This window comes from Carlito syrichta, unplaced genomic scaffold (assembly GCF_000164805.1).
Source record: "Carlito syrichta isolate Samal-C Ts95f unplaced genomic scaffold, Tarsius_syrichta-2.0.1 Scaffold303047, whole genome shotgun sequence".
In the NCBI taxonomy this organism is placed as follows: Eukaryota; Metazoa; Chordata; class Mammalia; order Primates; family Tarsiidae; genus Carlito; species Carlito syrichta.
In genome coordinates, this window is record NW_007247143.1 from 177,929 (window position 1) to 189,218 (window position 11,290).

Below are 11,290 nucleotides of genomic sequence, written 5' to 3' on the forward strand. Positions count from 1 at the left end.
GTCTCACCAAGTTGCCCAGGCGGGTCTCGAACCTGCGGGCTCAGGCAATCCACTCACCTCAGCCTCCCAAAGCGCAGGATTACAGGCTGAGCCATCCAGCTCGGTTTACAGTCAAATTCTTATGCACCAACAGCAAACAGGCAGAGAACCAAATAAAAAGCACTATCCCATTCACAATAGCAAAAAAAAAAAAAAAGAAATACCTCGGCATTTTCTTAACCAGAGAAGTGAAAGACCTTTACAACGAAAACTACAAAACACTGCACAAAGAAATCACAGATGACACAAACATATGGAAAAATATTCCATGCTCAAGGATTAGAAGAATCAACCTTGTTAAGATGTCCATCCAGGTCAGGTGTGGTGGCTCAGCCTGTAATCCCAGTACTTTGGGAGGCCGAAGTGAGAGGACTGCCTGAGTCTGGGGATTCGAGACCAGGCTGGGCAACTTGTTGAGACCTCACTCTACAATAAATCAAAAAATTAGCCAGGCATCAGTGTCATGCGTCTGTGGTTCCACTACTTGGAATGGTGAGATGGAAGGATCACCTAAGGCCAGCAGGTTGAGGCTGCGGTGACCGTGAGCATGCCACTGTACTCCAGCCTAGGCGACAGAGTAAGACTCCAACTCAAAAAAAAAAAAATGCTCAGCCTCACTAATCATCAAGGAAATGCAAATCAAAACCACTCTGAGATACCATCTAACTCCAGTCAGGATGGCCGTCAACAATAACTCAAAAAACAGCAGATGCTGGAGGGGATGCGGGGGTGGCGGGCAGGGGGAGAGGGGGAAGGAAACACTTCTACACAGTTGGTGGGAGTGTCAACTAGCACAACCTCTGTGGAAAACGGTGTGGTGATTTCAAAAAAATCTGAAAAGCAACTTTCCATATGACTCAGCCATCCCCCTTCTGTGAATATACCCAGAAAATCTCAAATCACTCTATAAAAAAGGTACCTGCACAAGTATGTTTATTGCAGCATTGTTCCCAGTAACAAGAACATGGAACCATCAAAAGTGGACTGGATTTTTTTTTTAAATGTGGTACATATACACAATGGAATATTATGCAGCTATAAAGAAGGAACAAAATTATGAACTTTGCAGCAACTTGGATGGATTTAGAGTCTATAATACTCAGTGATCTACCACAGAAACAAAGAACTGAGTACCACCTGTTCTCACTCATAAGCGGACCCTGAACAATTACCCGTAATACCATTAAAAAGGGGTTGGCAATAGAGGAAAACTTCCAGAGGAGGGAGGAGACCATAGTTAATCGAAAAGGGTAACTGATCTTAAACCAGGTGAAGTGGGGACCAAAGTGAGGCCCAAAATCTACCTGTAGGATGACCATTTGTCTATCTAATCCTAAACTGTACCCATCCTTAAAATAAAAATTAAAAATTAAAAAAAAATTAGGCAAAAGTTAAAAAAAATAAAATAAAAGAGGCAGAAGATATTAGTATTAAAAACAGATTATCAAAGGAAATTGTTATAAATCTAATTGAAAGAGAGGGAGAGATAATATGAATATAAATAGTTGAGGAAAAGGATACATAAAGAATTAAAGACAGAGAATTTTTCAGTACTGGCAAAAGATATAAGCCTTGATTCTGGAATCATGATGTGTTCTGCAACTGGACTGACTATAGTGAAGCAGCAAAACACCAAAGACAAAAGATAGCAAGCCAGAAAAACATCCAGAGATTAGAGAGATGACCTAGAGAGGAACAGACTTGTCAACAAAACAACAGGAGCTGGGAGGTAGCAAAATAGTCGAAATGACTAGAGACAACAGCTCTCGACCTGGTACCCAGCTGATACTTCAGCAGTGACTGTAGGGTGATGATATTTCTACATGAATAAAATAAACTTACAGACCTTCTATAAAAGAAAATGAGCACGTGGAGCACATCTGAGATACAAGATAAGACAGCGAGCAAAAGGACACTCCATAGGCAAATCCGCACAAATATGGATTGTTAAAAGAGTGTTTATGATGTCATATCTTCATGAGGCAGAAAAAGAAAGGTTAACGCGTTTGTTAGAAATGATGTATAAGGCTGGGCTCGGTGGCTCAGCCTGTAATCCCAGCACCTTGGACGGTCAAGGCCAGTGGATTGCCTGAGCCTGCAGGTTCGAGACCAGCCCGAACAACTTGGCGAGACCTTGTCTCTACAATAAATAAAACAAAAATTTAGCTGGGCGTGGTAGCTGTGGTTCCGGCTTCTTGGAAGGCTGAGGTGGAAGGATCACTGGAGCCCAGCAGATCGATGCTGGGGTGGCAGTGAGCGTGCCACTGCACTCCAGCCTAGGCGATGGAATGAGACTCCAACTCAAAAAAACAAAAGAAAGAAAGAAAAAGAAATGATGTATAAGACGGGAGATCAAGAATTGAATTGAAAGCATTACGATACGTTGTTGGGAAATAACAGAGGTTTTTATTATCTAGACTTTAAGTTCTATAGTCATGTTAAAATTTTAATTATAAGCCGGGCTCGGTGGCTCAGTCTATAATCCTGCGCCTATGGGAGGCTGAGGTGAGTGGATTGCCTGAGCCCGCGGGTTCGAGACCCGCCTGGGAAGCGAGACCTCATCTCTACAATAAATCAAAAAATCAGCCGGGCATGGTGGCGTGCACCTGTAATTCCGGCTACTCAGAAGGCTGAGGCGGAAGGATTGCTGGAGCCCAGCAGGTCGAGGCTGCGGTGGCCAGGAGTGGCCACTGCACTCCAGTCTGGGTGACAGAGTGAGACTCCAACTCAAAAAAACAAAAACAAAAACAAAAAAAAATTTTTAAATTATAATCATGCCAAAAAATACAGACGGAATGAATATCTTCCAGGTAGGCAAAGGGGTATAATGGATTTAAAAGAAAAAAGAAACTTGATGCATTTTAAGTAAGACATAAAAGAGGAAAAAAGATAAGAAAGCACAAAATTAATGGTAAGTCCAAAATTATCAGTAATATCAACAAATTTAAGTAAACTAAAGTTATCAAAGAGAATACAGTGACTCTAAGAAAATATTTAAAATGCAACTAAATCTTCTTCACAAGATTATTCACATTGAACCTGAGGACACAGAGTAAACGTTAAAGAATAAAGAATTAATGTAGTTTGTGAGTACCAAATAAAATAAGTTGGTTACTGCTATACTAATATTAGACAAAATAGCCTTTGAGGGAAACACTGAATTAATAAGAATAAAAGGAATCATTATACAATGTTAAATAGGAAAACATAATACCTCTAATTTTTATGCATCTAGCCTATAAGTATTTAAAGCAAAATTGCCAGAGTTACAAACAGAAAAGGACAAATATCAGTGAGGGAGATTAAAATGTACATTTTCTCAAGGACACATGGAATGGTTTTTAAAAATGACCACATTTAAGTAATAAAATGCTTCAACAAATTTCAAAGAATGTTCCTACATGTCATGTTCTCTGACCACAATGCAATAGTTAGACATCAGTAACAAATTCATATCCTTTCAAAATCTCCAGATGTTCAGCAATTAATAACATATTTCTAAGTAACTCATAGATCAAAGAAGAAAATCTGGTGGAAATGAGAAAATAACATGAGTCACATTAGAGCAGTACAACAGATCAAAATGTACGTGATGCAGCCCAAGCAATGCCTGAGTGTTTTTAGCTTTAAAAATCCATATAATAGAAAAAAAGATTAAAAAATAATAAGCGTTCAATTCAAGAATTTAGAAAAAGGCAAAGATAAGAAAGAAGGAAGTAAATATTAGATATAAAAATGTAAAGATGCATAGAGAGGAACTATGAAAATACACATATGCGGCAGAAGGACACATAAGCAAAGCTATTTATAACAAATGAATAATAGCAAAATTTTGGTAACATCAAGAGTAGAAGGGTTAAATACCTTGGGGTTTATTTGTCCAATGGAACGCTATTCTACACAGCAAAGAAAATGATTCAGCATGGATAACTCAAAACAGTCTAATATTAGATTTTTGAAAAGCAAGCTGCAAAAGCATACACCCAGGCTGGGTGCAGTGGCTCAAGCCTGTAATCCCAGCACTTTGGAAGGCCAAGATAGGAAGACTGCCTGAGCCCAGGAGTTTGAGACTAGCATATGCAGCATAGCAGGTCTTCATCTCTATAATAAATCAAAAAATGAGTCAGATGTGGTGGCGTGTGCCTGTTAGTCTCAGCTACTCAGAAGGCTGAGGCGGAAGGATCACCTGAGCCCAGCAAGTCGAGGCTGCAGTAGTCATGAGCATGCCACTGCTCTCCAGCCTGGGCGACAGAGCGAGACTCCAACTCAAAAAAGAAAAAAAGTATACACCCGTTATGACAAAATGTACATAAAATTTAAACTTTGTATAATTCACTAGGGTTTAGGGATGCGTGGATATAGATGAAGTAAAATGATAAAGGCCTGTGTTGAAATGACAGGTGGGTGGTGGGTGGTGGCCTCCCTCCTGCAAAAGTGCGTTTCAACTGTGTGGCAACATGTCCACCTTCTTAAACAGGACAAACGTGTTTATTATATTATTTTACACATGTTTCTGTGTCTGATATAACTAATAATAACTTTAATAAACATAAAAATATGCATTATTAGAAGAAAAACAGAAAACTGCTTTGAAATTTTATAAAAATTACAAGAGCAAGAAACATGAAAATTCAGAGTAGCATATATGTCATGAATCTTTATCAAAAAGATAAAGGTTCAAAGCAAATGACACACCAGGAGAAAATATTTGCAAAAACATAACAATATAATAGAAAAGCGTTCCATACCCAAAATATTTAGGAAGTGTCTATACGTTCACTAAAGAAAAAGATAACACAAAGCAAAAAATGAAAAGGAAAAAATACAAACAGCTACTAAAGATATGAAAAAATGTTCAACCTTACTAGTTATAAAATGTAAAAAAGTAGTGGGAATTTTTTCCAAATATTGAGGACTTCCAAATGCTGAAAAGAATATGTGGAATAATCTCTGTCCTACATTGTTGGCAAAAGTATAAATTGTCGAAGAAGTTCTAAGTCAACATTGATAGCTAGAGCCTGCCATTTATCTACCCATCTGGCAGTCTCAAGTTTGCAGATCCCCAGGAGTTTGAGGCTGTACTCCAGCCTGCACTCCAGACAGGCAAGACCCTGTCTCAAAAAAAAGTTAATCGATTAATTAACTAGATTAAATTAAGTGTACATATCATGTAACCCTGCAGTTCCACCATTGGACATATGCTGCTGCAGCATGTTTGTGATCATGAAAATTAGAAAACACTTAAATACCCACCAATGGGGGAATAGTCAATAAATTATAATTGTCCGTCACACAGAAGACCATCAGTCCTTAGAAGGAATGAGGGAGACCGCCAGTAATCCCCCGTGATACTCAGTGCTCAGCAGCTCTCTTCACGTCTAGCCATGCATCTTGCCCCAAAGAACTCTGCGAGGCACCCTATTTTCCAACTTTACAGATGAAGAAATAGAGGTGTAGGTGTCTGGATAACCAGTAGGCAAGCGCTCAAGCTTAAGAGTGCCAGGGGCGGACAGTGGAGCGCCCACACAGTTTGCCACAGGGCGGCCCGCCTCCAGCATGGAGTGACAAAGAAAAGGCACCGCACAGAACACGAAACGCAGCACAACAGGCCGGACACACGTGTCTGTATCGTCACAGGAAGGTGACCGGGGTGAAGAGATCACACGCTAAGGGGTCAAGAAGGAGTGCCAGGGGACCCAGGGCGGTCTTCCCGTGAGGCCTGCACCCTTCGGAGCGGTGCACACCCTTCAGGGACAGCAGCCGCGCGCAGGCGACGTGCCTGCGATGAAACGATCCCCTCCCAAGAGGCTCACGACAGTCTCGGACCTTCTGGTGATGACGGCTTGCTCCCATTTCCTTTGTCCACAACCTTGACTCTGGGCTTCGGCTCCTTTCTTTTTTCCAAGTCTTTAACTGGAAGAAAAGCAGAAACACAGCAACATGTTATGTTAAGGTCCAAAAAACAGATATTCAACGAGGTTTACCAAAACCCTTGCAAGCCCTAAAAGCATCAGTAAAGCTTAGCTCCATGACACCAACTCATTCCCAGATATCAGAACTGCTATTTCCCCAGCCTTGCCGTGAGAAGAGGCAGAAAGCACTTCAGGAATCACTCTGGTGGAGTCTCCACTATGGGCAGGCGTACCAGCTAAGTTTTGCCCTTCACGGCTGCAGCAAAGTGGGCCTGAGTATCCCCACCTCACACAGGGGAGAACGACGGCCAAGGAGGCCAGAACACGCCTCCCAAGACCAGCTAAGTGCTGGCACAGGATTCAAGACACGCCTTCAGGGCTCTTCACTTAGCCTGGGAACTTAGCCCCATTCTAGGAGGAGTTTAGCCACATTCACATTTGGAATTCTCTATCTAAAAAAAGGTGAAGAACCCCGTAAGAAATTCTTTGCAAACTTAAAAAAAAGGTAGTGTTTCCTTTGTTTCTTTAACGCGGAAGTTTTCAGGGACCAACACTGCCCTTGGCCCTGGATACATTCCGCCAAGCTGCACCACCAGCCTGACTCTCCAGGGCATTCTCCGCCCACCCCTGGACGCGCTTCCATCTGCAGCTGTGGAAAGGGTGAGAGTCCCGGCACACGGCCACGGGCCCTGACACGCCAAACACCCGCGAAGGGCAGAGGCCAGCCACTGGCGAGACGTGAGCTCACTGCTGCACTCGCTGCCTGGGAACGAGACCCTTCGCTGGAGGGGGGGCGGAGAGGAAGGCCTGAGCTGGGAGGGAGGCGAAAGGCTGGGAGAGGCACCCGTCCGCGGAGCGTCCTCTGCCCTCTCCTGTCTTGGCCTCTGCTTCCTTCCCCCGGGGCTCCATCCCTCTGCGGAAAGGGCTTGAGGCTCAGCATCTACCAAAGTCATGTCACTCTGCCCCTATTATTCCTTTCTTGGGAAACCTTCCTTGGTTTCCTGCTCCAGAGATTAAATTCCAAGATTTAGAAATGCATGAAGGTGGCCGGGCAAGGTGGCTCAGCCTGTAATCCCAGCATTCTGGGAGGCCGAAGTGAGAGGACTGTCTGAGCCCAGGGGTTCGAGCAGCCTGGGCAACTTGGTGAGATCTCGTCTCTACAATAAATCACAAAAACTAGCCAGATGTGGTGGCATGCATCTGTAGTTCCAGCCACTTGGAAGACTGAGGCGGAAGGATTGCCTAAGCCCAGCAGGTCGAGGCTGCGGTGGCTGTGAGCATGCCACTGCACTCCAGTCTGGCAACAAGAGTGAGACAACAACTCAAGAAAAAAAGATTATTAAGGCTGGGCACAGTGGCTCGTGCTTGTAATCCCAGCATTTTGGGAGACTGAGACAGGAGGACTGCTTGAGCCCAGGAGGTGAAGACCAGCCTGGGCAGCATAGTGAGACCTTGTCTCTACACAAAAGCAAAAAAGTAGCCAGGCATGGTGGCACATGCCTATAGTTCCAACTACTTGGAGGCTGAGACAGGAGGATTGCTTAAGCCCAAAAGGTAGAGGCTGTGGTGAGCCATGATTGCAGCACTGCACTCCAGTCTGGGTGACAGAGTGAGACCCCAACTCAAAATAATAATATAATAATTTTAAAATATAAGATGCCTTGATCCTGCTGTGTCCACTGACCTAATTTTTACATCCATTTTTTAGACTTCATTCTCTGACTTTTTTTTTTTTTTTTTTGAGTTGAGGTTTCACTCCGTCGCCCAGGCTGGAGTGCAGTGGCATGGTCATGGTCACTCCAGCGTCAAGGTGCTGGGCTCAAGTGAGCCTTCCGCCTCAGCCTTCCAAGTAGCCAGAAGTACAGGCACACGCTACCACACCCAGCTAATTTTTTGATTTATTTTAGAGATGAGGTCTTACAAAGTTGCCCAGGCTGTTCTCATCTCGGCCTCCCAAAGTGCCGGAATTACATACAGGCTTGAGCCACCGCACCCAGCCTCTCTGACTTAAGCAATTGGCACTGTGGACACCCCTCCTTTAAACTCTTTTCTTTCTTAGTTTCTCCAAGGGCTTTATCCGGTGTTCTTTTCTTTCTCTGGCCATTCCTTTATATCCACGTTCTCTGGGTCCTTTTCTAAGTCCATTCCTGAAGCACGATCATATTCTTGGGTTGCCACGCGTCCCTGTACAACCCAACTGTCACTTTACCATCCCACCACTCAAATTCTCACCCTCATGGGTAATTTCCAAATCTGTATCTTCAACCCCATCCACAAAGGGGCCATGGCCCCCAAATGGCTTGCATCTTCTAAAAGAAAGTACGTGTGCAACTTTATGATGAGGAAGACTGTTCTGAGTGATGCCAAAGGCAGGAATAGATCTTGGGAAGAACAATAACTTGCAGAAACTTCACTTTCGAGCCAGACTTGAAAGATGGGCAGGATTTTGCAGGCAGAGATTAGCAAAACATCGTTCTGAAGAGGTAAAAGAGTGACTGAGAAAAACATTCTCCTAGACAGGGCACAGTGAATGGTGATGACTTCATGTTGCCTCAGCATCCACTCTAAATATCAATGGGCCTTTCTCAGACCAGAAGCAGGCTCGGTCACCCTTGACACGGTTCCAGTTCCCAAATGTGGTCTATCCAGAGAGCAACGGCTCCCTAGGCAACCACCTCCCTGTGGGAGAGCCACCTACAGCTTACCTGGCTGGCCCTGCTGACCCTACACCCGGAGCAGACTGTCAGATGTGCCACAGCGCCCCCCCACCCCAGTCACAGTGTGAGGCCTGTGGCTGTAACCCCTTCCCCAGTCAAAAGTCTCTGCAGGAAAACCTGTTTGGATGGCACCCTGGTCCCCAAAGAAGGCAGCAGCCCACGGGCACCCCTCTCTCCCTCCCCCTCCTCTTCTCCTTCTCCCTCCTTCCCTCTCCCTCTCTTTCCCTGTGCTTCCTGACCTGTGTGTGTGGCCTCCGGGCCTGCCATGAAACCCCAGGACCTGTAAGTAATACAGTTTTCATTTCTATCCTGGGTCTCTCCCCATCGTTGAAGAACTGCTTTGCATATTGAAGATCTTACATTAAAACAGGACCACAACAGCCGTCTCCAGACAAACGCACAAAAAAAGACAGTCATTTTGGAAGCTGTCACACATCACACATTAGATGTAACATATATGTCACACTTAGTTGCTCTCTCCCTCACAGGGAGCAAAGTCAGTTAGACAAGTGACGGTCATAAGCACACTGGTATCATGCACACCAGTAGCGACCATGCTCTATTGCGTGAAGTGAGCTCATCCGCACAGTGACAGGCACAGGTCACCGCCCTCATCTGGAGATAAGGAAACTCAGGCTGGAAGAGAGGGAGTTGCTTGAGCAGATGTGGCATCATGGCACCCAGCAGATCAGACATGCCTTTTTGTGTTAAAAATCCAAAGACCGTTTCCTGTGCTTCACCGTGTGTCAAAATACGAGCCCACAGAGAATCTAAATCCCTGCACTATTTGCACACCCTCATCCACAAGGCTCTGCGCCAGTCTCCATTTTCTGGGATGCAGCCCTGAAAGTTTCCAGGGAGGGGGAACGGGCTTCAGCTCTGTCTCAGAGAACAAGAACATAACTGAAATAAAAAGGGGAAATGGAAGCTATCCAGACCATTTTAATTTCATTCTTCCAAATTCTTTTTTTGGGCAGAGCTGCTCCCTCTATCCTGCCGGTAAAAACAACATGGCTAGAAGCATATGCTTGGGTGTCCCCTGTCTTGCTGGCCTGCTGGAAAGCCTCACTGCAGCCTCAGCAGAGTTGAGCTGAGACAAACAAGGATCCTCTGGGTGCTGGGGCCAGCAGCTCCTGGGAAGCTGTATCAGGCTCCCCGTATGTCTTCTGCCATCCCATCGAAGAACACTCGAATTAACCAATTCCAAATCTTCAGACTAAAGGAAAATGAATTGCTTCTCCTTATCCCTTTTGCTGTGTCACACAAACTTAGTGAAGTTATTTCAGTTGCTCCATAGGACCAAATATCTGTCAGAGGCCAGAAACTGAAGGACAGTGCCAACAACATGAGACAGAAGGCTGACTTATCCCCAGAATAATATAGAAGACTTTTCCAGAGCTTTCAGATGATGTGAATCTCAACACAATGCAACACTGACAGCACTGGTGTGTCCTGCCCACAGGTGGATTTGCCAAATATCTTTGCTCCAAGTTTCAAGAGGTAGCAGGTAAACAAAGTTTTGTCTTGTTTCAGTTTAATTTTTTTAAAAGTCGCAAAATATGTCCCATAAAACACTGCTCAGAAGAGAAAGGAAGAAAAAGGGGGGGTGCAAAAATCAGACAGAACATTGCTGCACACACAAAACCCACAGCCTCACAGACTTGTGGATTCGTCTTACAGCAGGATTTTAAGAGGTATTGCTTAAAAGAAAAAAATCGACCTGAAATGATCGCTATGATCTGCTTCAAAATAATAAGGAAACAGCTGGACTCAGTGGCTCAGCCTGTAATCCCAGTGCTTTGGGAGGCTGAGGCGAATGGATTGCCTGAGCCCGCAGGTTCGAGACCCGCCTGGGCAACTTGGCGAGACTTCATCTCTACAATAAATTTTAAAAAATTAGCCGGGCGTGGTAGTGCGCACCTGTAGTTCCAGCTACTTGGAAGGTTGAGGCGGAAAGATCACCGGAGCCCAGCAGGTCGAGGCTGTGGTGGCTGGAAGTGGCCACTGCACTCCAGTCGGGGTGACAAAGTGAGACTCCAACTCAAAATAATAATAATAAGGAAAAGAGATGCGGGCATAGATGAAACAAGCCCGTCCGTGAGCAGCTAATTGCTGCAGCTGGAAGGCGGATGCTGGGGGGGGTTCATTTCACTGTTCTGCTGGTTTTTAAAATTATGCTATAAGTTGCCTTTAATAATGAGCTGGGTTTTTTAAAGAGTCTATCTTAGCCATGAAGTCACAGAAAGTTAAACAAGACAGCTGCTTCCATGCATTCAGAATACAAGCATTTTGCACTTCATGTTTGAAACTCCCGGTCAGCAGGTAGCGGGAGTTGCTATAGTGTCTGGTCACTAGAATATAAGAATATGCAGTCCATGGGGCAGGGATCTGTCACATGCCAGGGCTAGAACAGGGCCCAGCACTCAGTAGGCACACAGGATACATTTGTTGAATGAAAAAGAAAATGAATGAATGAATGTCCCCTGAGAGACAGAAGAACCAGGGACAGGTGGCCCATCTTTTCTTTTTTTTTGAATTGGAGTCTCACTCTGTCGCCCCGACTGGAGTGCAGTGGCCGCTCCCGGCCACCGCAGCCTCGACCTGCTGGGCTCCGGCGATCCT

General features: G+C 44.7%; 1 protein-coding gene across 1 annotated transcript in view; it reads right to left on the reverse strand.

Moving 5' to 3' along the window:
* The window catches only part of COL14A1 (collagen type XIV alpha 1 chain), a 197,571-nt gene that overhangs the window by 172,861 nt on the left and 13,420 nt on the right, over positions 1-11,290 (reverse strand). The window contains exon 4 of the mRNA XM_021712073.1: positions 5,866-5,952. Coding sequence (XP_021567748.1) covers positions 5,866-5,952 — 87 coding nt within the window. The remainder of the gene's footprint in view (positions 1-5,865; positions 5,953-11,290) is intronic.